The sequence below is a fragment of the Agelaius tricolor genome, unplaced genomic scaffold (genome assembly GCF_023055355.1).
Source record: "Agelaius tricolor isolate 1412-34295 unplaced genomic scaffold, bAgeTri1.0.p SCAF_2, whole genome shotgun sequence".
Classification (NCBI taxonomy): domain Eukaryota; kingdom Metazoa; phylum Chordata; class Aves; order Passeriformes; family Icteridae; genus Agelaius; species Agelaius tricolor.
In genome coordinates, this window is record NW_027269262.1 from 56,204,004 (window position 1) to 56,231,230 (window position 27,227).

General features: G+C 36.6%; 1 protein-coding gene across 2 annotated transcripts; it reads right to left on the minus strand.

Moving 5' to 3' along the window:
* Positions 1-644: 644 nt before the first annotated feature.
* On the minus strand, positions 645-27,217 carry TCEA1 (transcription elongation factor A1). Of its 2 annotated transcripts, none has more exons than XM_071419498.1 (10): positions 27,061-27,217; positions 21,278-21,340; positions 16,778-16,883; positions 8,863-8,950; positions 7,695-7,840; positions 5,768-5,824; positions 4,752-4,906; positions 3,245-3,391; positions 2,251-2,322; positions 645-1,184 (listed from the first exon to the last, which is right to left on the minus strand). In XM_071419498.1, exons 1-10 carry the CDS (start codon positions 27,127-27,129, stop codon positions 1,176-1,178), a joined length of 912 nt encoding a protein of 303 aa, XP_071275599.1. In that variant the 5' UTR covers positions 27,130-27,217; the 3' UTR covers positions 645-1,175. The 2 variants fall into 2 exon arrangements, with proteins under 2 accessions (XP_071275599.1, XP_071275598.1); XM_071419497.1 differs by having other exon boundaries at positions 7,695-7,843; positions 27,061-27,216.
* Positions 27,218-27,227: the final 10 nt, after the last annotated feature.

Here is a 27,227-nt window from a genome sequence, read left to right on the forward strand (position 1 = left end):
AACAAATTAAGTAATATAAAATTAGATTTAATTAATTTAATCTCTTCTAAAGATGTTGACATGTTTTTCCTTGAGAACACATTTGCAAATATTTCTAAACATGCACTGCGAAAAAGCAAACTCTAAAAATGCAGCATTTATATAATTTCTCATATGGAAAAGATCATAATTTTAATAACTTATTCCCACTTGCAGGTCTATGATGGACACCAGATACCCTACATCTCAAAAAATCATTTCATTAACAAAATCAATGCCATTTAAATGAAGGGAGTATAGTATTACCTCCCCAGCCAGTTTAACGTAATGAATTGCTTAGCTGGTGTTATTAGGATAGCCTACAACACAATGCCTTTGCTTATTTACAAAGTCTAAGCCCAAGTTGGTAGTCAAGCACATTAAGCAAGACTGAACATTCAAATCAGATTTAACCACTATTTTAGGACATTCTTAGAAATAATGCCTGCTGATAGAAGGTAAAATACATGCTTTGGGCAATAAAATATATTGCATTGATCAAAGGTGGTTACATAAACAAGCTTAACCAACCATTGCAAAAGAGGTCATCATATCCACTAACAAATATTCAAACCCTATGACTGCAAATTTAGTCCTAGTCCAAAAAGAGCACACAAACTAGAGAGTTAATTAAATTGTGTATTAGTTAACAACTGAGTTTAATGTTATGAGGAACTTACATACCTTTTCTGCTTGCAAAGCAAAGTGAACAGAGCAGAGAGAAACAAATTTCATTCTTACAACTGAGCAAATGTGGAGACGTAAAATACACACAGGAGGAGCGTGTATATTTCAGACCACAAAAAATACAGTACATTATTCACATAGTTAGAAAAAAAAAAGACAATTACCAAAATGTTTAACTGGTAAAAGTTTAATGTCAACTTACTTATAAAAATGAAAAAATATTTTAAAATTCACCATACAATTGAGCAACCTGGCCCTACTGACTACCAGCTATAAGAAGGCATTTAAGGAAATGATGGTTGTGTCAAAACAAAGGCTAACTTGAGGCATGTATGCTGCTTTGAAATAAAAAGAAAAGAAAAACCAAAAAACCCTCTCATTTGCAGGAAGCTAGATGCTTAGTCTAGTTTTTAAAGCTAATTACAAAATACTCGTTCATACTGGTCCAGATGTCTTGACAATTTCTTCTTCTAACAGAACTGTCAAAAGAAAATAATACTTTATGAGATCTTTATACATCTTAGTTCTAAACCTCTACAAGAAGAAACAGAAATACAACACCATACTTAGAATATGGAAATTACTAATTAAAGCACTTGCTTATATTTTAACCCTTCCTTCAGGCATCTGTATACAGACACTTCTGTAACTGCCACCTTACATAAGGTTTTAAAGACAAATACACTTTTCCAGTTACTGCAAGCAATTCCATCAAACGATTTCTAAGCTTTATATATTATTTAGATATCTCAGAGCCTACATATGAACAATATTCAGCAATAAGCTATGTAAATCAAGATACATAAAATATTTTTTTATGTGGGATTCTTAATGTACACCGTGGCATGGCCCTGCAGAGCTGCAGCATGCTTAACATAGAAAAATAACAGAATGAGGTTATCATGCTTCCTATGGCATGTGATCACACCTTAAACTGTAAATTTTACAAGCCTTCATTTCAGTGTTTCTCTGTTTTATTGAATTACCAATGTTTCTCCAAAGCTTTATAAATTCCTGTTTCCCAAACTTAAAAAAAGATTCAATCAAGTTATCACTGCCCTACACTTATCCTGGCACAGGAATACAGCAGCAGTCATCTCTCTCTTCTATTGCTTCTTCTTTTCAGAATAGCAAAAAACCCAGAAAAAACAGTAACAACAAAAGGTCTAAAAAAGGCCTGTTACACTCACCAAAGCAGGGTTTAAAACCAGTTAAAAGAACTTTGGGTGAAGAAAGAGAAAACAGAGTGACTAGATTGTCACCACTTTCTATGTCAAAGCAGTATTGTAACTAAATGTCGCAACGACTAAGTCCTGACTTCCCTCCCCCTTTGCCACCAACCTTCTTGAGAGATCTCATACCTTCAGTCAAAAATGTATTTCTAATTTAAAGCTACTTTGCAATCTCAACATGTAATATCATTAATGGGTTAAGAAGTAACCAAAAGTCAACAGAAAGTGGTTTGTCACATTTACTGTAAACCCAAATTAAGCACAGAGGCTGGCTGCCTGCTACCAGATATGCAGAGCAGTCTAACAGTCTTACCTTCCATCTGTTTCCACATTCATTACAGACAACAAATGTTGTCATGGGTTCATCAGCACTGCGGGTTTGAACCTTTGGCAAAGGCAAGAGCCAGAAAGAGAAAAGAAGATTAGTATCTTCAATTTTTGTTAGTGTGTGTTCAATGTAACTGTTTAAATAAAAGTTTAACATTAAGGAAATAAATTTGCATAAAAATACAAGTTAACTTTATGTATCAACTGAAACTGGGCTTTTTGCCTCACTATAAAGCCACGATAAACTTGGATTTTGAGAGATTTAGTAGCACTAAAATACCAATTTCTGCACCGAAACTGTGCACGTATTTCTAGGAGAAGATTCTGCACTAAAAGTACAATGGCCAGTACAGCTTTACATACATTTACCAATGCAAAGGCTTAAAATCTCATGACTGAAAATCAACTTTCTATTTAAAGCATATGATAAACAGTACAAAATATAAATGCAGCTGATCCTATGATGAAAATGACATTCCCTGAAGCACAGTTAAGCCAATTAAAGCACCCTTTCTGTGGTTGTGGGAATGACTGCAAATCAGAGTCTTGTGTTAGTCAAATGGTACATTAAATATATATATAAATATAGATGTGCATATACATACATATAATTTTCTGCTATTTAGTCCCTCTGTAAAAATAAGCTTACATACATTAAAAACAGTATCTCTCCTCCACATAAAACCCTTATGAATACGATGTATTAAGAAGAATTATCAAGAATTCAGCACTGCAAAAAAACTCAAGTTTCAGTCTATATAGATACTCAGCTTGGATCTACATAAAATCTTTGGCAAATAAATACAACAAACTTGCTTTACATAAGCACAACTAAGTAGATCCAGCTACCTTCACATTTTATAATTTGTCAGCATTTTGTTGGAAGTTCATTTTGCAATTCCAAACTTTTTTCTCTGACAATCTTTATATAGGACTTAAGTTTTGAAAAAGGAAAACTAAGAGTCAGAATAACCACGCACCTGGGTGTATGTACAGTTCTTCTTTTTGCACTTGCCACATGTAAACAGATCAGTTTGAGTACCTCCTGTTTTAGCCATCTGGTGCTCTCTGATAGCTTCTTTGGTCAGATTTTTGCGCATTTCTTTCAGCTCATCACTTGCCATTTCCTACAAAGGACAAAGAGCAGATAGAGTTTACTAGAGGGTTTTAGCTTTAAAACAAGTTACCACTGTGCAAGCCAATACAATTTTTTATTTAGAATCCATGAACAACAACTCTGTTGAAGGGCAATGTGATTCTACACATTTTTAATTTTACAAGACTTAAGCTGGGCTATTTCACAGCACAGAAGCTACAAGAAGTTAAAAATGTTCTCTTCTTTAACATAGATAGGAAAAAAAAAGTACAAGATACAACATCAAGCATGTAGAAACATTTATATGCAAATACACTTCTGAAGTTCAGAAATGTAAGTGAGGCAAGGCAGAAGATTTAGAAGTCCTCCAAAGAGGCAAAAAAGATACTCTCCCTAGGTTAGATCCTTGGATAATTATCTCATTGACCTACGTAACATTTATTACAGGAAAAAATTTACATTTTTTTGACTTCCATATTTGTACTGATAAATAAGTAGAGCCATAATTTACCATACGTCACCAGAAATCATATTAACTTTGTTTCTAAACACTAAGCAAAGAGTTCAGAATCACCCATTTTCTTTTTCCTTTAAAATAGTTTTAGTGCACGAGATTTCCACAAGGTCTAGTAATCAAGTGTGCACAGCAAAACCAGTTTGTAACATTTTTCTTCAATACAATTTTATTCACCATCCCATGTAGACATGGAATGAAAATCTTGTATCAATGCTCTTTCACTACTGTTAAGAAGTAATCTTAACACTAAAGGGGGGTTTTAGCCATTTGACATTTCAATACAAAACAAAGAATGTGCACTGGACAGGACAAAGTATATGTTTGTTCTAAATATGTAGAACAAAGAAAATCAAAATACATACTGAAGGTACAATTTGCTTTTTCTACACATTCTTTCACCAGCCTCTGTTTGCCCTAACCTTTATGTAAAGCTATAGTAAAAAAAAAACAACCACCAAAAAAGCCCAGCACAACTTTCTTTTGCAATAAAGTTAGTCATGATTTTCATTAGTTGACCACAACTAATTTCTCTCAGTCTCCAAGACACTCCTTTATATTTCATTTGAGGGGGTAGAATCTAACACATAGAAACAGAACTACAGAACTGAAAAAAGATGTTAAAAAGATGTGCTTTCACTTTTCTCTCCCATAAAATCTCATTTTTCATTTGAATTTCTAGATCTATTTTGACTTGTAAAGACACTTTCATGCCCTCTACCCCAGCACAGCCCTGTAATTCAGGTTCTGCAAGCCACAAAAAAGCCACAGTCATTCAGATGTACACCAGCTTACACAAATTACTTTTATGGCTAATAAATACAGGCCAGGGTGTAAGTCCAAAAGGGGAGTAGTTCAAGACCTGTGCTTTACTTACCTCTGCTGTCATTTTAGCAAATTTGTCAGGAGGAATGTTTCCACATAATACATTTTTCCTTAGGTTAGGGTTCTTTGCATCCTTGAGATTCGCTATCCTACTTCGTACCCTATTTTTGTATTTCATATCAGTGTTTTTTAATTCTTGAAAAATAGGTGCTTTGGATTTAAGGAACAAAACATGGATAAGTCAAATAGAGTAAAACATTAACAAGTAAAACAGAGCATTAGAAAGGATTCATTCTGGGGGGCAAGTTCTAAACCAAGGCACTTCTCCACTGTCCATCAAGTCCTCCACTCACACCAACCAACAGCTACTTTCCTGTTCAACACAGCAGAATTCACAACCTTCTGAAGCCTAATCATGGTTTAGCACAGGGTCAGTGAAATTCGAATTTTTGGGCAGTAGGACCTCAACCGTAATTGTGAAAAGTCACCCATAACTTTATGTCCAGTTTCTTGATCTCATCCTGAGAATTAATTAATTTTTGAATGAAATATTCAAACAATGACAGCTCACTCACACAAATTCTTTTGTTAAAAAAAGAAGCACAGACCGCGTTCTGGAACGATTCAAACACTGGTACCAGAACCACCCTTTTGAGAACTGTGAATTCATTTAGAAATAAACTTGTAGAAAATTAAATAAAGACACTAGAAAATGATTAAGACTGTTAACAAGAAAAGATTTTAAAACAGCATAGAAGAGCCCAGCATTTTATGTAAGAATGCTTCAGTAAGATATAATATTGCTGCTACAAGGAAAACATATTGAGCTGAAAAGAACCCACACACACTCACCTACATGCATTCCTACATATTTTAAGGCAAATCATTTAGGTTGGGCTGATTTTTAAACACTAAATTTATGTACTGATGTGTTAAACACAGTTAACATTTTTGTTTTATATGAAATATAAAAACACTCAATATATAGATCAAGTTGATTAACTTGAAAATTACTGTGTTTTTCAAAAACACTCCTGCTCTAGAGCACACATATACAACAAAGGATATCTTCTTCAATTTGAGAACCCAGCTCTTCTTCATCAGCACCAATAGCAATGTAATCATCTGAGGAAAACAAATGAATAAAATAAATAAATAAACAAATAAAATATTAGCAACCTGACACTCAGTGTTCTATATTCCTGAGATCCCTACAGTTCCAGAATGCTGAAACTCAGCAAATTATAAAACACTAGCAGTGAGTCTTCTTGTCGTATATGTAATTTTAATTTACTCCATGCTTAACCTTTCAAAATTTATTACTTGGAAGAACACAAGTAAGCAAAAGAGGGAGAACAGAAGTTTAAAAGAGTCAAAAACATTTAAAAACCAAAAAACTTCTGATACCTAGTTGCAGCAAGCACAAATAGCAACAAAAACCATTGTTATACAGAAAAATCTAAAATATTCCAATGGGCTTGGCATCTCTCCCATCTCCACAGTCTGTGCACAGAACAAACTACTATAAAAGGGAAACATTTTATATTGTGTTTAATCAATTGTTTTAGTCCATACAATACAAGAGTAAGCAAATAAATGTTTTGCATGCATGGAAGAGAAAGATTTCATTATAAACATGGTAATTAAATAACAAACAATCTTATTAGATTTTTTTTTTTAAATGCAAAGCAGAGATGTGTCATAAAAGACGTAAATTAGAAGAAATTGACTACAGCAGTCTTGAAGGCAGTAAAACACTTGAACTAAAATGTCTCAAGATAACTGTTTACTGTTTCTGACCATAATGCTTCCCCACAAAGACATCTACCTTTCCAAGACAGCTTAAAAACAAATTGCATATAATGTTTGCCTCCTCATTTCAACAGGGGTATATTTCAGCGAGTAACCCAAACATCATTTGTCCTTTGATCTCACACCAAAGGGCATAAAATAATAAAATAACCTTATTTTTAAAAATGGATCATCAGTTTACATGTGTTGTAGAAAGCAACACAGCAAAAAAGGTTTTTGGAAAACTATTTAAAATGAAGACTACATAGAATTATGAACACTCAGATGCTGTATCTGACTGTCTGGTCCCAAAAGAAGTCTATGAACTATATATCCAGATGACCACTAACCTATGGTCTTTAGTCAACATTTTTTATTGTCTATACCTGAATTTCTATGAATTAAAAGAAAGAATAAAAGAATGAAGAGAGTAAGCACAGATGATTCAGAAGCTTACTTACACTGGGCCAAGTTACACTAAGCTAAGAACAGAGAAACAGGAGCTGGGTCATAATTTTGACAAAAAGGATGCACCAGAAAAAAATCAGGTAATTCTGAAACATCCAGCTTTCAGTTTACTCCTGATCTAGCAAATCATTCAATTTGTCAGTTTAAAGACACCCGAGTGTATATGAGAGATAAAAAGAAAAAATCCCAGAACAGTCAAGGAATTTATAGATACACAGAAGGCATGAGGATAAGAGCAATGCAAACTCTATTACTGCAAGCTATCTTAATGAAATGTCAAGAATAAATCAAAATAGAAAGACAGCCTTCAAAAACTAAAATCTGAAGGTTCCCAGGACCTCTGGTGTAAGGCAGTCTTGTATGTAGTCACACCCTCTCAGTCAAAAAGACTGAGACAAAAAAAATAGCAGCCTATACAAAAAAAAATTCAAATTAAGCATTAAGGAGGCAACAACATTCCTTAAAATAAGATCCCCTGTTGGCAATGTATCAGATGAACTGAGCCACAAAATGTCCTGAATTAGCAGCAACAAAAACGCATTTTGAAACATCCCCATGCCATCAAGGTTACTCATTACTTGCACCTTGGGTGAACTGGTTTATGGGTCTACACACTCAAATGGATGCAAACAGGGTTTATTCTACCCTACAGGGTAGGAGAAAAAGTAGAGTGGGAAAGACAGAAATAGAGAGGAAGGAAATAGTTAAACTTGAAAATATAGTCTACAAAGCTCACCTCCTGTTCTGAGAGCTGCAGAGAGCATTTCTCTACATTTCACTCGTACAGAGTCTGAAGTGCTTGGAGCCCGGGGAAAAGAAGGGATGAAAGAATTTGAGGGAGCACTACCCTCCTCCTTCCTGCTGCTGGAATTGCTACTTGAGCTGCTAAAAAAAAGGCAAAATGAAAACCAATATTAATGTTTTTTCCCCCTTCAAATAACTTTGTTTCTGGGTAAAATACGGGTCTTTTGCTACATCCATTTGATGGTATTTGAAAATAAGAACACAAGCCACCTTTTAAAGAAGTTATTTATAGCTCTAGAGTCAGTACAATTTTTAAAGTGTCTTTAGACTATTCACTAGGGTATTTCACACAATAGAGACACAGCAGGTATTTCATTCCATTATATGGCACATAAGCTTTAATTCTCAGTTCTTTACATTAACATGAAATCTTTTTTCCTCCCACAGACCTTTACTTTAAGAAACAGTGATGATACATCACACCAACATTCACTCTGCATGCCTTGCATTCAATCTGCTTACTGTACTGAAGGGGTGCCATGGTCATAAAAAACCCCCCACAATTTATGTTGTTTTGCAAACTGTAAACCAAGTTTTCATCTTCCATCTGGACATACAGTTAGAGGTTAAACTTCAATTTTAAAATGGCTGCTGAAAAGAGATCACTGAAGTCAGAAATGTAGAGAAGAAATGGGCTTGCAAATACTCTTTTGTAAATGTTCTTTAGCTCCTGCAGTGACATTAATGCAGGCTTCTTTTTCTGGTAACATACTCTGTGTTTACCAAAAAAAGTGCAGAATGTTTATTAAACTTAAAAGCTAACACACAAAAGAAGCATATGCAATTACCACAAAGCAGAGAAAGTTGTTTTACAATTCTCAAAGCTGGGTGCTAGTACCGAGAGAGGGCAGAGTATTTGACAGACCCAACAGATGGATAAACAAAACTTGTCTGGCTCTATCTTGACCTATGTTTGTTGGGTTTTTTTCATGTCAACAGTAGCACAGTTTACTTCCCCAACAACACACTGTTTCTTGTACAACTCTATCTTTCAGAAAAGAACACAGCAGCTGTCTCTGATATTACCAATTCAGACCAAATAGTTTAATGTTAACTTGTACTGAGTGAGACTATTTGCACAGCCATTAAGAATTAAGCACCTTTCTTCTCTGGCATCGGGGCTGTTTTGTGAGGAAGATGCAGGCTCCTTCTTCTTTTCTTCAGAATCTTTATCAGTTGAAGGTCCATCTGGAAATACAAAACATGAGAAACTCTCTTCTACCCAGAAATAGTAACTGATTTAAAGCAGTGATAAAATATCATGATTTTTCCCGAATCAGTTACAAATGCTATCATCTCCCACTCTCTGCTTTGACCTTCTCTTGCAGTACAGCCTTCCACTTCCCAACACCCTCCCAATGCAGGAAATGGAAAACATGACAACACTTCAGATGCTTTGAGTCAGGTCCAGCATCTGCTTAAACTGGCAGTGAAGACATGATGGAAACATAGACTTTTATGATTTATTTTTTCCAACACTCCTGCATTAGGTAGACAGTAACTTCCCAGGTATTGTATCAAGTCTCTGGAATTTGTCTTCCATGCTTTATATACTTAATTTCCTACTACATACATGCCATTCTTTTTAATTATATTGTGGAAGAGACCATAGTTGGCAAAATATAAAGTCACTTTCATATTTTCAAAGGAGTTTTCCAGACACACAGATAGTAGTTTCTGTGATAGCTCTTCAATTACTTGCCTCAGTATTTAAATATACTTGAATCTGCCATTCCCATACAGGTTATGTTTCACAACAATTTTATAAAGAATAAGGACAAAAGTCTATATAGAAAAGAGCAATCACAACACTTAACTCTAGCACAGCAAAAATGCATACACCCTTCCATTGTAAAGAGGATTTCAGAGTGGCTAAATTGAGTGCCTGCTTTGATTTGTTCTCTAGAAAGGGTGGCTCTCTACTGCCTACAGAGAAAGCCTAGTGAGATTGGCATCACTGATTGACAGATTTCATGAATTCCTCTTCCCAAGCCCTTATAAAGCTGCTATTACACTTCTAAAATCGTAGACTGTATTACTGGAATAAGCATATATTACAAACCTTAAAATTAATTAAAAACAGGACAAGAAAAGGAGGGAAATCTGTTAAGGCTCAGTCTTGCCAACAAAGATGTCCTGAACTGAGCATGTAAATCCTCGTTTAGGCATCTAAAAGTGTCTTTATTTACAGAGGAACCCCCATCCCTGTGCTTATCAGAAGAACTTGGTTGTACATAACACAAATCTGGGTCTCTGCAAACATCAAGCTTTTTAATTTGATTTTTATAGAGCAGAAAATAACTGTACTGGCTTTATTTTTATAGGAACAATAAATTGAACATAATTTTGATCCTTTCCTTAACCTGTGAGTTACGGAATTTATCCAAAGAAATACCACTTTGTTAAAAAAAATCATCATAAAAGGAAAGCAGAGACAACAGTACTGGATCAGACCAGGCACCAATCTACTATCCTGTCTCCAGCTGCACCTATAAGGACATGCACACAAAATAGTACAGGAACCAGAAAAGCACAAGAAGATACTTCTCCAGAGTATTTTTCCAGCCTTCAAGAGCTCACCCATTGTTTGCAATGTTGTATTCAATCTGTGAGAAATTTCATTTAGGAAAAAGAAGATAATTAAACACAGATGATGCACTCGGTGATCATCTTTAATAAGCTGAAAATGCTATTAAAAAAATCCTAATAAAGAGACCAATTTAACAACTTCTGTTTATAAAAATAATTTTACTAAGAAAGCAAACAAGACTATAAACTGAATGGATCACATGAGTTCTCTGCTATGACAACTGAAGAGAACTAAGAAAAAGAAAACAACTCCCATTTTTAACATGCATACTCACTCTCTCTATGGCAACAACTGATTACATGATATAATCTTTAAAGATGTTCCAAATATGCATACAATCTTATTTAGCTTCATAACATTTTAAGTACATGTTCATTTTTGTCAGAGGCTTTAAGACAAACTAGTAGATCAAACAGGTATCTTGGGGTACAGCTCAAGTCCTGCAAAGCAGGAGCTGTGCTTCAGCCCATTTACCTACACATTTTTTTCTGGCACACAAGTTGTCAAATTCAGGTCTGACTTGTGTATCTCCGGCTTATTATGCACACACACCACAGTTGTATAGCTGGCACCCAGATCTCTTTTATCAAACACTTCCATTCAGCCCAGAACCATTTCACCAAGGGCAGGCACTTGCCAACACCTGCCAATACCCCAATGGCTTCTTTCCCTTATGGAAGGCAGGATGTACACAAGGCACACAGATAAAAGCACAGCTCCTCCTAAGCTGCAGTCTATGCAAGGATGTCTCAAATCAAGGTCAGACTTGAGCAGCTGAAACTGAACATCTTTAGCAAGTATGTCTTCAAAACGAAAGCTTCTTTAATCACTTGAGAGTTTTTGCTTAATCTAGTTTCAAAAAGCTGAAAATAAAGTTAATATTATCCTAAGTCACTTTATTATTTGTTTAAGTCACCTTATGGCTCATAAATTGGAAAGCACTAGAAGAGATGCTTTCCATATTTAAACTCACACAGTACTGAGGATATCTTGTTTTACTGAAGTACGGTATTGACAAAAGAAGAGAGTGCAATTAACAGCCTGCTAGGCAGCATTTCATCTGTCCTCTGGGGATAGAAAAATTATCCTTGACAAATTAAAAGTCCCTACTAATTAGCTTATTTTACATTCAATGACCAGACTCTAATATAGAGGAAGAATGACATCTAATGGGAACTATGAACAACCACAGAAATTCTAACAAAGTAAGGTGGAAAAAAATGGCCCTTCTGTGAAATGTCTTTAAAAATTCCAATGTGATTCACCTCAGGAAGTCTACAGAACATTATAAATATTTATACACTACAAACTACAAGTTGTGCAGTTCCTTTTTGCAACTCCATACAGCTATTCAAACTCACCAAATTTGTCTTCAGAAACAAGTGGGAATTATCACCAATTTTAGGACTGAAAACTGTAACTTCGCAGTTTTAGCTACTGCATCTTCAGGCAGCCATAAAAAAATCTCAAAGCTTTGTTTTTTTATAAGAGAAGTTAATTTATATTAATACTTCTTCTTTAAAATACAAAGAACATGGTAGTAACAAGAATAGACTAGTAGTCATTGGAATAAGACATTCTAAGGTTAACAAACTGCAGTTTCTACCTGGGACTTGCAATTAATTTGAAAGATATTTGAAGCTTCTCCAGTGAAAAATCTCTCCAGGGTCAAATAAGACATAACAGTGGTTTGTGTTATCAAACCAGAAATTTTTAAACATACAGCCAGATAACATAATTAATCTGAATGTTAGAAGCCATTAATAGCTTTCTCCTAGATATTTCTATGTTACGAGCCAACACTAGACATTTGCTAGTAAAAAGAAAAAACTAGAAAATATAAAGATGAAATGTTATTCATTTATAAATCTAACTTCAGATTAAGAAAAATATTAAAGTAAAAAATTTCCCCAGAAACATTAATGAAAGGGGGCTGGTTATTACCTGAAAGCACATGAAAATTTAATTTAGTGGGATATCGTGTGTTGCCTACTCAGGAATCACTACCAGAACTTGGAAAGTTTTCTGAGAATTCAGTTTAAATAAGTGAAAAGAAACAGATAAGAGAACAGGTACCAAATTACATAATTATTAATTCAACAATGACCTTGACACGCAATAATTATTTAGGCTCCATTTTCCAGATTCTGACCAAATAGTCTTGAGATGCACAAGCAGCTACACTTGTCAGCAATTCCTCTACAAGATGTAGTAAGGCATGAAGATAAGATCAGTAAAAGTCTCTTTTCAGTAGTAGCTCTGGAAGGAGGAATATCTAAAAGTCCATCAATAAACAACAAAATTATAAACTGTTTGCTAAAGATTTTTTTATCATCAGTGTCAAAAGACCATGACACATGGACTTATTCACTATGTGTTTTTCTTTTATACAGTATAATGCATTGTGTGTTATCTCTCCACTTATTAGCTTAACAAATTACAGACCTACAAACAGTACATGAACAGTTCCAAATATACACTTCACAAGAGGTGATTTCTACAGCTCATACTCGATATGAAAATGAAACTATTGAAATTGTTTTTGCACTTGATTCTGCTTGATGTCTTATAAAGACATGTACTCTTCTTATCAAAAGTAAATAATATTTGTAAATGCTATTAGACTCTAATTTAAGAACTTGCTTTGCCAGGAACATTTTTTTTTTTTTGAACAAAGCCAGTAGGCTTTGAGATGTCCTTGAACAACACTTATGACAGCATTAACATACCTGTAAGATAGTCCTAGACTGCACCTGCTGGCTCCAGGAGAATCAAACCCAGGTTTGAAATAACAAAGGATTTTGTGAGCAAAGTAATCTTAGTAAAATACTTCCGTGATGCCTGATTGGTGTTATTAACACTTAAACACTCTTTTAAAATAAAATTATTCAGGCACGCCCTTCTTTGAAATAGGCATTTCAAAATGTTTGTGGCCTCACTTTAAGTTTTTCAATACTGGCAACAGATTATCACTTAATGTTAAGAATATTGTGCCATGCTTCTGCATTTTCAGTTCAGTATATAGTTACTGGAGGAAAGTTTACCTACAGGTCTAGATATTCTTTTTCACTGTATACTCTTCATTTCAGCAAGTAATTATTTATTATGAGGGTTATATTCCTTAAGGAATTTTTGTTGCTTTTCTAACATAAGAAACACTCCTGACAACCTAAATGAGTGCGCATAGATTCATTATCTGCACAGCATACTCTGTATATTCAGTGCATAGATTCATTACCTGCACAGCATACTCTCTGTATATTCAGCTACTTGGCAAAACAATCATTATTGGTAAATCCCATGTTATAACTGAACAGCATTTTATTCTGAGAGCTGAATTTAGCTCCTTATGCAAATTGTGACCATCTCTGCTGTATAGTTTAACTTTCAGAAAGTATCTGAAAGGGACCTTGCACTGTGGCTCACCCAGTGAGTCACTTCAGATGGTCAGAAGCCTCAGCTTCACAGCTTCCAGCCCCTCCAAAAAACGCTTGGAGAAAAAAATCTGGGAAGGCTCAAGTCAAGCCACAAAGATCTGGTGATTCACAACTCACTTTGATTTGTACTCATGTATCCCATGCATTCCTAAAAACTAAATTCTGATAGCATTGAACTGAAACATTACATGCAGCCTGAACAGTGAACAATTCTTGCCTAAATTCAAAATGTCATTTATAAAAATAACTCACAAAGACTTCAGAGCTCTGAGTACAATGCTCGGTACGATTAACAGCTGTCCGCTTCTGCTGCCATCTTTGCTCCATACCATTTTACATGCACTATAAACAGCATAATCGAAACTGATTTCTCAAGCAGCTCAACATACGGTATTGCGCATTCTTCCAAGAAAGTCAAAACTAATGATAAAACAGAATAAGAGTACTTTGTAAGATTCCCTCCCATACTTATACCCTATCTTTCACAGTTATGAAACTTTATGTTCTAATGAGTTACTGAGCAGTGATAAAAGAGGCAAAACATTTGCCTTACTAGGCTTTATTATAAGATCTACATTACAACCAAGGAAAACTTAACTACCGAAGTTTTGAATGCAAGCAGTGCTGTATTTTCAGGATTCACTTGATTTCATGTAGTAAGTGCATTACCACAATTATACTAGAGCTGGCACAATTATGACACAATAATATCTGTTATGTAACAAAAATTACCATATGAACGAAGGTCACATACCCACTGCCTCAAGAAATACTCAGTTCTGATAACTGCCAAATATTTCTCATTTGCTTTCCAGCTCCTCACATGTTTGACTTCACCTCATGCAAAATGCCTTAGTTAGAGTCTCCCAGCTGTGTTAAAACAATCTGAATCTAGCAAGCTACAAAAGGGGAAGGTCCACTTGCCCCAGCTGTTTGTTACTGCTACAATCCCTGTGCAGGAAACAGCAACTGCAAACAAGCTGGACCAAAAAGTCATAGTTGAAATTTCAAGCCAGAAGAAATGAACAAAACAATTAGTTTCTAACTGATCAGTTCTCAGCTCTGGTCTTCTGGAGAGCCACTCCAGCACTAGTTGTAACACAGGAGGGAGCAAAGAGGCAGAAGGGGAATCAGGACCGCTCCTCTGCACAGCAGCCTACACCCAGACTGACCTGCTGTGACCTTCAGGCATCACATTCTTACCCAGACTACTACAGCATGGAAACCCTCCAGGCAGGAGTGACACTCCCCAGGTTTCACAATGTTTGAACCCTTAAACACCAGTAAACTTTAAGTAACAACGTATAAAGACAATTCTGACTGACTTAAGGAACTCAAGGGTTAAAAAAATGAGACAATTATTTTTTACTATTATCAACAAAAAAATGGCAAATCCTTAGGTCAAAGGACAGCAATAATCAGGCAGGTCTCCCCCTCCCCAAGGAGAGCAGCATCTGAGCACACTCCCAGTGAGAATTCTGTTGGAAATGAGAGTATATCCTCTACTATGCTGTCTAAGCTAAGTGGCAGTTTTAAAAATTTGAACTTCCAAGAAAAAAAAATAACTTTCACCAAATATTGATAGGGTTTTGTTTTTAAAACTTAGACTAACAACCTTTAATAAAGTTGCTGAGAGCTAAATCACTCAATCCAGCAGCTACTTTTAGAAGTCTTTAGAGTAACTGATGCTAATATACAAGTCAATTTCTCCACTTATATACCTTACTACTTTTATATACTGATTTAATAAAGCTGGACTTCCACATTTAATTTCAACAATAAAAAGTATATTACTTTCCCTATTTACCAGTTATCTCTGATCAGATCCTACACTAAGATCCTGTATATGCACTTATTTTTATTATTAAGGTCATTATGAATTTTAAGGTGTTTTATCAGCGTGTTTAGTATTATCCAATTTTAACCTCTAAAACTAACATTATTATTAGGTAGGTTAAAAGTCATTAAGGTAGCTTTAAAAAGTTTCCTGTAGACACTGGTTTTTCTTACTAGAGCATCAAAGTTTAAGGTTCTGACAAGTTGTCCATTTCTAGACAGTCAGAGTATTTTCTATATCATTTACAAGACAGTAATAAAGTATCTGATAAAACACTTCACAACTGATAAAAATGAAGCTGAGTTCAAATGGTAGGGGAATTACACTCTCCTGGTATTTAGTATATTTTTCCAGACAGAATGGTAAATATTTAAATCGTTAAGTAAATTCTTTTCTATTTTAAAATTTTAAGCTTCAAAAATCTTAATTTACCTAAGCTTACATACAAAGAAACAAAACAGAGTGCACCACAGTGTATGAACAAAAATATCTGGACATATTCTGAGATTTAAGTGTTTTCAGATATATTAAGTACTACCAAATACCCTTGAATAAAACCCAAACAGAATGGTTTTAAGCTTATGAATTGCTTTAAGGGAAATTAAACAAAAAGTGTTAAGTTGCCAATTAGTAAGCTGTTTAAAATCATTAAGGTTTTAGTTTTAGGAAGTGCAGCTCTGTTTCTCACTACCTGTAAGTTCTAAGAGATTTTAACATTTTAATGTCTTTTTCTCTTCATAAACAAACATCAAAGCCTCCACACTCTCACATGAGATTTTGCACCAGCTCTTCAGAGTACTTGTTATATTTGATGAAGAAAATAGTCAAGAAGTTTGTTAGTGCTTAGTGTGCAGTACAGGCACTCCAGCTCAACTGCAGGCAACGAGACTTCAAAAATTAATCACATCAGAGAAGCTGATGTCCTGCTGCCTGCCAGCCCAAATAAAATACATTAACTGTTTCTCTGCACACACTCTCACAGTAATGGCCTGGGGACAGTCAAAGAGTAAAAAACCAATTACACCAGCACAGAAAGTTTCAACATTCACACAAAAGCACAAATATGTCTAAAGCAAGGCAGTGCCAATGATGAGCACCAAGGCTGCACAGAGTTAAAACATGCAAGAGCAGGGATGTTTCTGTTGCCATACCTAACAGCTTCTTCCAAGACTTGATAAGAGATTTTGCTAAAGATGTAACCTCTTCATCTGTGCTTTGCTTGCGTATTGCATTCACTGACATTCCAATTCTGGTAGACTGCAAAAGAAATGGAAATATACATTATCACAAGTGACAGGAAAACAATTTAACAAATAAATATATATAAATATGTACTTTGACATTCATTTTTACAGTATCTTTTTTCTTTTTCTTTTGTGGTGTGTTTGTTTCCTTTTTGCTTGTGATTCTCAGGACAAAATACTGCAAGCCTTTAGAAAAATTATCTCAATAACATGGACATTTTAAAAAGAAATACAACAGTATTACCATCTGTCTTCATCACAAAAATTTGGGGAGGGGTGGACAGTGATTGTGGGCACAAGGGTTAAGGACTGTAGTTATATTTCAGCACTATAAGAAGCTTGCTGACTTCTTCATTGACATCACACTCAGAATTCCCTTTTACTGGCTGTGTAAAAAGCTGTAATAACCAGCTGGGAGCAAGCATGGTTTAGGTACCTAAAAATTTTGGTGATACTGAGATTGTTTGGAATCATTAGCACAGAGAGTTCTGACTTTAGACAGAAGCAGTACTCTCTGTGTTTAAGATTTTAAAGAATGAGCTATCCTATATTTCTGAAAAGGCCGACAGTGATAAGCTTTAAGCCTTTGCCATTACTGCCACCTACAGAGCGAACATGAGAGTAAGTTACAACTCACGCCTTTCAAGACTCAGAAGATAAGGACATAAATATAGCTCAACAGTAACATTTTAGAAGATTTATGGCTAATGTGTAAGTGTAACAAAGAGAAAATTTCCACCCTTTTAGCTTCATAAGAGGAGAAAAGCATGTAACAATATAAATAAGGATTTTATTATCTTTTTGTATTCTGATTGATGACTAATTTTTTTTATTTGCTGTTAAGATGCTCAGTTTTGTTGCATTACCATTTACAGGATTCACTAAATAGAAATTCTCTACTTACTTTTGTAGTAGATCATCATTAACTTCCTTCTTCTTAAAAGGAAAATTTAAATCTTTGTGGCTTGCTAAAAATGGAAATGATTTGTTCCTGTAAATTACTTCTTACAACCCAAACAACACTTTTTGAGGCACCATGGATGAGCTACTGAAATAATCCATATCTATTTCAGCCAAGGAAACACATTAAATAACCTCAGGCCTAAGCATCAGCTCTAAACATGCATTTTGAATGAAAGAAAACAAAGGGTTACTCACCTGTAACTAAAATGTTCCAAGATGGACTCTGCTCACCCACATTAATGGTACTGCCCAGTTTCTTGGTATTTTGAACACTTAAATCTCAACAATATGTTCAGACAGTAAAAAATAGCATGTCCTTGAAAATCCATAAAACACCACATCTGGATGAGAAAAATGTATCTACTAAAAAACCCAACCCTCCATTAATAGCTGGGCACAACGACAGCCTATGCTCATCAGCAAAGGGAAAACACACAAACTTACAGACTTAGCTAAGTAAAATCCAAAAACTCAAGTAAAACTCAAAACTAACCAGAAAAAATTCTTCTTCTGATCACACAAGAGGGACAGTTTATGGGAACTTTCTGAACTGCCAGCTTTCTTAAAGCAGCACATAAAAACAACTAATTTGTTTGCTTTTATAGAACACTGTATCAGGTCTACCTGAAGAGAGGAAGTCATGATCTGCTAATTTATCTACCTTCTAACTGGCACAGATAGTCACAAAAGATCAGTGTTATATTCTCAAAATTACTATGTTTTAGTGACAAACCAGCTGACAGTATTTGAAATTTCCTTCGTCATCCTGTCTATAGAGCTGTTCTTGCGATTGCCACTGTTAAGTGAAATACTCCAGTATTTTCATTCTTCCCCACTTTAAATTCTATAGCACTTTTCATCTGCTTTCAGAGTTAAGACAGTCAAAGACAGCATAAGACAGCTGTTTTCATCCTGAATCACTGAAGCTTTGGCCAGCAGCCCTCAGTTGGTGCAAGCAGTAGTGAGCACAAGTAACCTATGACTGAACACAAAGCAGAGCAGATAGGGGCAGCAGGTGCTCTCTAAACCAGAACAAATTAAAAATTTAAGGAACACAGCTGGGGAGGGAGAGCAACCACCAAAGGAATCAGACCTGCTTCCAACTTTAAACTGTAAGTGTGTGAGGATAGAGAACTGCTGAGCACTCAGACCAAAGCAGAGCCAAACCAACCACTGAAGAATAACCACCCCTGGATTTCTTGCCAGTGAACTGCCCTAAAGCCATTAACAAAGGCTGCACATCATAGCCTAGCTCTGCACATGTGTGTGTAACTTCCTGTAAAACCTGTTTGTGAAAATAAAGGCTGACTGTGTCACTCACTGTTTAGCTGTGCACTAACCACAATTAGCACCAGGGACACGATGCCTTTAATGCTCTGAAGCTGCTAAACAGATTTGCAAGTCAGACCACAGGATAAATTGTGTGAGGAAGCCTACCAGCTCCCTGCCTAGCTGAGGGAGGATCAGCTTGCTTACATAAAACTCATCAGATGTGACACAATGGTATTATTGCCTGTAATCACTTCAGCTTTCTGTGAAAATAAATGTGGCAAGAAAGACAAAAGACACCAGCACAAGTCCAGACTACTAATATGCACCTTCCTATTGCACATACCTGTGAAACTCGTCAGAGGACCTCATTATTTCAGGCTGAGGTAGGAGAGGTATAACAAAAAAAATCATCACTTCTCTTATTACACAGGAATAACAGAGCTAGCAGAGTTTTTCTAAATGTAGCCAGCTTTCAAAGCTTCTTAAAAATGGGTATGGAAGTACACTTTTCACTTTTATTCTTCATTTCATCAATTCAAACACAATTGTCAGAAGTCTTGATCTGCACAGAAGAAGACAGTGCCTCCACTATCTCATGATCATCACCCTTCCTGACACTGGCACACTCATGACCCACCACCAGAGCAATGACTACGATTTCTTCTCATTTCAGCTCTCACTCTGAGCCCACCATTGCTTAAGCAAATTTGGGAGGCCAACAAAGAAAGTTTATGTCAGACTTAATATTTTATCAAACTCTCAAGGGAAAAAAAAAAGTAAATTTGAGTCCAAATATGTTGCTAAATGCAATCTCATGCAGTGGAACTGTTTTGAATACAGCAATGGATATCTATGAAAAGCTTCCTAACTAAGGTACAGACAATGCACTATGCAAGAGTATCCCAAAGTACTTGAAATCCCAGAGCTCTTGCAGAGAAAGTTTTAATTCCAAAGGCAAAATAATGTTATTATACTTAATGCAAAATATAATTTGCATTAAGACCTGCACAAAGAAACTCAAAAAAATCAGGTTAAGCAGAGAGATTTTCTTGGTTTTGTTCTTGTTTTCTGTGGGGTATTTTTTCTAGGGGGTTTTGAGTTTGTTTTCTTTTTAAAGAAGAAAGTTGAACATAGGGGAAAAAGTATCAGAGTTGCACCAGCATTCATGCATAAAAGTGACACCTTAAAAATCCCATTTTCTGTCAGAAATAGTATTAGTAATAACTTACTAAGTACATTCTGCAAGTATATAGGATGCATGAATCAAAAATTTTATCACTCCTGACACCTTTAAAATTTGAACTTTATAGCTAATTCTTTATCTGTGACCATTAATTGCCCCTTAGAAAAAAGTTACTTTTCAGTCTCCTCCAATTTAAGTGGCTACTAAGCAAATTGGGTCTCAGATTTAACTGAAATTTTTAAATTTTCACAGATAGGGAATATCTGGCTAGTTTGGAACAGAAATTGCTCACTGATGAATTACATGAAAAGCTCTGAAACTTGACATATAAGTAAAGTTGACCAAGTTTATTTTTTGAAAGAATTTACAAATAATATATAAAATATTGTTAAAGATGCAAATCTAAGCAACATTAGTGAGAGTATTCATACAACTGGGATAGATTGTACTCCTCCATCACTCCAGCCCAGGAGAGTAAAAGAGGAGTATAATTACCTTAAGAAATACATTACTCAGAATGAGGAAGGGGGAACACGGAGTGTGTGTCAAACACAACTTGTCTACAAGGTATCAACTATGTTTCTCCTTACTTACAAGGCAAAACCAGAACTAACTACATAAGACAGTATCAGACATAATCAGGTGCATCCTCCTTCAACTCTAATACACTCATTTGTGTTAGAGTGAAAATGTAAGATTCTATGTCTGGTAAATTTGTAAGCAGCTCTTCTCCCTTATCCACAACAAAATTCACAACTCTCAATCAGAAAGAGAAACTTTAAGAGTTTGCTGCTGGAAGAAAATACTTAAGATAAATGTGCTACATCAGGTGAAGTGAGACTAGATTACCATGTAACAAAACTGATGCTTCCGAGACTTTGGACTTAGGAATCTATTTAAATAGTGTAACCTCCTTTCAAATCTGCTGGCTCCACCTTCTTCATTAGGGAATTAACATTTGCAACACAACAACAATAAGAAAATCATACCTGTAGTAACTCAAGGGTCATGGGAATATTCTTAAGCTCCTTCAACAAATCAAGAGCTCCAGCCTAAAAACAAAGAAAGAAAATAAAAACATCAACTTGGTAGCAATCAGGAACTCCAAATAAAGTATCAACAATATAATCTTATCTGCCTTCAGGGTCATACACTGGGTTCAAACCACCAGTTCTCAATTTATCCACAGAACTAGAACAAGGAATGGTCCACTTCACAAACTCTAAGCATTAACAGGCCTTAACTTGGAAATCAAAGTATTCACTCAAGACTAGGGAGTTGCCATACCTAACACGGGAGTTTTACCCCATGTAACTCAAATGACAATCAAAGCATTCTGTCAATTACTACTTAACCAATACACATCTTCAAGGATGTTTTGCTTCAGCACCAGAAAAAATCCAGACAACAGCAGCAATTTTCAGTTCAGAACAAGCACGTCAGTTTTAGCACAAGAACTTGGAGCTGAGAAGCTCTGCCCAGTCCATCAATAATGCACATATATATATAAAACATACACAGACATCATTCTTTACTGTATTTGTGGTGATGTGGTAAAGCCGCATGCCGTGGGTTTTTCTTTTTCCCCTGCTAAGACTGTTAGGAAAGGTACTAACTACTTCTGTGTAAGCAGCTTTCTAGATAGATGATTCAAATTCAGAGATTGCACTATTAGATGTTAACAAAGTCTATACCCAGCTACTTTAACAATTCATTCTTTAGCAATATAGGCTTTACTTTAAAAAAGTTTGCATAAATGTGAGCTCTGTAATTCTCTTTAACCTCTCCAACCTTGATGATTTACCAACTCTGCTTCAGCAAAGTTCTGCACACACTTCTGACTGTGCACGTGGGCTGTCAGCCCACACAAACCTCCCAAAGGCTGAGATGATTTGGCTGTTATTCAAGTGCACGTGTTGCTGAACCTGGAAGCTATGAACAGAAGGGAGGCAACAACTGCCTGTGCATCCAAGAGGCCATTCAGTTCACTCAGGCTCAGTTCATTACTTTTTCTTTTTTTCCTTTTTTAAAATTTTTTTAATTAATGAGGTTTGGAAATAAATCCCATAAAATTTCCATTTGCAAATCTGTGGAATTTGATTCGCTTTTCTTTCCTTACCACTTAACTCATCATATTTTATTTTGCATTTTGCTTGCTTTTCAAATTCTCCCTAATCGACTTCTATTACAACACCTGTTGCAAGGAAATGTAAAATATTCTGCTACAACTGCAGTCTTACACTTTAACCACTAAAGATAAAAAAGCCACCAGGAGGTTGAGAAAGATGGAAGTGGAACTTCGGTGTCACATTTAAAAACCCTCAGGTTTGGACACCTTCAAATGTTGGCTACAACCTTTGTTTTTCAAACACTTCTGACCCAAGGAAACCTCTAAACCCAAACATTTCACCAAATCTCACCTTACATAAATTCAATTAACATATAAAGCTAAAGTTTTACTATTTTGCCATGATAGTAAAAGTTACATTTAACTTTTATTCATCTTATACAAAACTTCTCCAGTCTTAACCACAGAATTTTAGCAGCAATGATGCAAGACTGAGAAATGTCACAATGTTTTCAGGTGCTAAATTGAGTTGGCATACTAAACCACATCTTTCTCTCAACAGGCATAAGCGTGGTTTCTTCTGTGCAAACACAGATCCAAATAAAGCAAATTAATTATCTTCACTGCTACAAAACAAAATCAAATTCAAGAAAATTTTCTTAGCCAAAACAAAACTCACGACAGAAGTCAATGTCCCATTTCAAAACATATAATCCATAAAACTTACCTCCAAACTAATTAAGTTTTTAGCACACTGTACACAGCATGTAATTTTAAAATTAACACAGCTGATTATAGTCTGCAAATTCAATATGAAAGTAACACTGTAATGCAAAGTAGCATTCTCTTCATCTCATCTTAGAAATACAGCCTAGTCAAAATTCCTTTGCCTGTTATATCCCTTCCCAACTGCACATGTGAAAACAAATTTATTATTCCCAGAGTAAATGCTTTGTGATACTAGCAACTTGATACATAGCAGGTTGACATGCAACAATTTTTTTTTTAAAAAAGAAAACAAACAAAAAACCAAGCAAACAAACAACCCCCCACAAACAAACAAACACCAAAAAAACCCACCAAAAAAGCCAAACCCAACCAAAAAACAACAGGTTAACGGATGTTATCTACATTTTATGCTGGTTTCTGTACCAAATTACCAAAATTGATAATGCACTAATCCTTTCTAAGCCTTCACTTCTCTAATCAATTAATCAATTATACTGTGCTTTAAAATTAAATTTAAATTGGTTTTAAACTCTTACCAACTAAACAGCTTTTCATCATCACTTTTCTTAGCATAATGTCAAATGCTCTCTTTATCTCAAAACTAGTGTGGAAGTTGCACAGCATAACTTGTAATTACTTTTCTCCTAATGTAAGACCTCTGTGTTCAAAAAAAACCCCAATCATTAAGGCCATTGTTATAAACCCTCTTTTAAGGGCATTTCTGTAATTTTATAGAAAATGAAAGGCTATGTCCCATTCTCCTAAGCTGGCTGGCTTTCAATTTACCTTGTCACTTAACAGAACTTAACAGCTTCATACAGACTCAGTAGATTACATACAGACTCAGTAGATTACTCCTCTCAGCTTCTTTCAGTTGATCAGACCACAATAGCACAGAATGGTATTCTACAGTCATATTTTAGAAGCTGAGCTTCAGGCAATAGAAAATGAAGCACATTTTTGAAGACAGCAGAGCTATCCAGTCATGATTCTGTTCTACTTAAAGGAGTATACATTTAATAACACAGACAATTTTATTTTCCTCTCTAAATTTACTCAAGCATTCTCGATTTATTTTTAATCCATGGGTGCAGCCTTAGTTTTAATAGCTATTCATTAAGCAGCTTAATGAAAGAAAGGTGTACTTACATACAGCAGAAGCTCAAAGGAAGGCACTACAGGTTTTAATCCAATCACAGTTCTGAAGGAGGAGTGGTATCTATTTCAATTTGAAGCAACGGCAGAAATGTGTATGGCACAGTGCATTAAATACTAAATCATATTATTTACTCCTTCAAAACAAAAGAACTGCACATATCATTTCATTAAATAGGCATGAAATTTGCACAGCTACAATTAAATCCTTACTCAAGGCAAATCACCAAGAGTTTGACTCAGAAAGAGTGTCTGCATGGCCTGCCCTTTTAACTCATCAAAAGACGTCACAGAGTGCTTTGCCACAAGCCAGAGTCACCTTTTGTATGAGATCCAACATTTCTTGTCATTTGAACATTTCTTGACAGCTTCAGAGAGAGCAAGTATCAAAGCTTTTTTTCTTTCTTTTATTATTAATGTGTCTCATCAAATCATTCTCATTCAAAGACACAGACCAAATACCTGTTCTTGATGAGTAAAAATGGAGAAAGGAACACAAGAGGCTGTCAAGAGTATCATTATTCAGTGGGTACTTGTGTAAGAATGCATTTATCAATTCTCCTTCATCTTTGTGAGACAAAAAAGTACCTCTTCATAGAGACGACCTTAATAATTTTGCTAAAGTTAGCATTTTAACTACAGGGCAGAATTAGGTAGGAAATCACTTTGTGCAATAAAGAAATACCTTGTATATGACAAAGACTCAGAAAAACACAGAGACATCTCCTGGTTTGAATACTAAAGTACATCCTCTCCTTCGATGCTGCTAAGGGTTTTTATCATGCCACACACACGGGCTTTGGACGAACTGTCAGATCTCCGCTTTTGGCCACAGCTCATTGAGAAAACATCAGCTGAACAAAGGAGCTGAAGGAGCTCGGTTCCAACACAGCACAAAAGCCCAACGCCTCTGGTGCTCCCTCGCTCTCGCTCCTGGCTCTCACTGCTGGACAGAGGTGAACACGAAGCTCCAGCTCTGGCTCCAGCCAGGCACAGCCCGGCCCAGCTGTGCCCGCTGTGCTCAGCCACGTCCCACCTACACTGACCCCAAGGAAGTCACGGCAGCGCTCCCCAGAGCTCTGAAGGTTAATCATGTTACACGTGCTAGAATGTGAACATATTCACGTGCTAGAATATGTTCCCAGCTGCTGTTAGGAATTTTATCCAAACTACTAAGCCTCCCAGATCACAGAGAAATACCCTGTGGTCACCTGCAGCTCCCTGGTATGGCTGCTCCCCAGGAACAACAGTCATTCTCATGCTACCTGAGAGCTGTCATTTTCTTTCTGTTATCAGAAGTTTTACAAATAAAATCGAGCTGGCTGCCCTTTATCAGTCCCATGACCATGATATTAAAGCATTTCAGGGAGTAAGTCTTCACCCTTTCAACACCTTGTAGGAAAGGGCCACTATTTCTGTTTTAGAGAAAGTGAGACAGCAAATGCTTTTGTGATTAAATGCATGGAAAAGAGAATTAAAAACAAAGAGGGGAAAAATTATGGAATTAATAAATGCCAGTCATAAAACATTGTTTCCTCTAGACAAGGGTCTTGCTGCCACAATGTATCATTTGAGAGTTCAAAGAGATCAGAGCTAAACCATGCCATATTATGGAACTTCACAGATTGAAACATGGCTTGTGTGTACTTACAATGAATTTGTTTGTATTCTGAACTAAACAAATCACCTTGGTTTAATACAGTCAGTATTTCTATAAATATGAAAATATTATTAATAATGCTCTTTATACTCTCCAGTATTAAGCAATAACAAAATTACTTCTATAAAGTGGAATTGTAGTGTTGAGTTCTCAACTATTACTGTTACTAAGCTTTTAATGCACTATCATAACATATAGAAAAAAAACCCCTTAACTTCGTGTATTATTATTAGTTTCTTGCAGGAAGAACAACAATTACATATACAATCACAAATTTCCAGAGAATAACAATGTGCCCACCTGATAAAGAAATAGCAAACAGAGTTGACAACTTACTTGCATGCTATTTTATCTATAACCAGGATCAGTTATCTGGTTGTTGCTCAACACTCTGATTTTACTTGAATGTGTTTGCAGGCACCGTATAAACACCATATGTTACCACAGTTCTTTATGAAGGACATTACAGGACAGTAACACTTCAGCTAAGCCAATTGAATCCTGCCTAACTATATTGTTCATCCGTTCTGAGGCACAAGTTATTCTCCAGATTAATAAACACAATTAGAAGTGTTGCAGGTTAAAAAAAAAAAAAAAAAAAGGCTCACACTCTTCATCTGTTTGTGAAGTTTACCTACTCAACTCTGGCCCTGCCGCAGCTGGGTTTGGGCTCTTCACTCACATCTTAGTTTTTACACCCCACCTAAAACTCCAGCTCTCACGCCTAAAAGCGACAACACCCTATGTACAGGGGGTACAAGAGGCCGTGTCCGCACGGTTCCAGGGGGTGACAGGTTTCCTTTCCCCGCCAAGGCCAGCACCGCGCTTCCAGCGAGCAGGAAGCGAGGGCGCAGCTGCTCCCAGCCAGGGCCGGCGCCCGGGCGGGAACCTCCTCTCGGCCCAAGGCGCTGCGGCGAGGGCGGCGGGGCCGCCCCGCGGGGGAGCAGGACCGGCTGCCGTGCCCCCTCCTCTGGCGGAGCCGGGGGAGGCGCCGCGGCCCCGCGGGGCGGCGAGGGAAGCGCCGAGGCCGCCGGGCAGCGCGGCGGCGGGAAGGGACAGGCCCCGCGCCCGCGGGAAAGAGGGAGCGCGGCGCCGGCCGGGGCCGCGCCGGGGCCCGCGGCGCCGATCCGCCTCCCGCCCCGTCCCGTCCCGGCGCTCACCGCGTTCTTCTTCTGCACCATCTTGTCCATCTTCTTGGCGATGCGGATGATCTCGTCCTCCGTGGCCATGGCGGCGGCGGCCCGGGAGGCGCCAGGCAGCGCGCGTCGAGCGCCGGCCGCGGGAGGCAGGCAGCTCTGCCGCTCGCCGAGAGCGGGGCGGGGCTGCG

Excerpts from the sequence above, each read along its gene's own strand:
- TCEA1 (XM_071419497.1), bottom strand. The coding sequence starts at position 27,129 with ATGGCCACGGAGGACGAGATCATCCGCATCGCCAAGAAGATGGACAAG. Across the intron at positions 3,392-4,751 it reads TTGCTAAAATGACAGCAGAG|GAAATGGCAAGTGATGAGCT; the intron begins GTAAGTAAAGCA and ends TGTCCTTTGTAG. Across the intron at positions 2,323-3,244 it reads AGAACTGTACATACACCCAG|GTTCAAACCCGCAGTGCTGA; the intron begins GTGCGTGGTTAT and ends CCTTTGCCAAAG.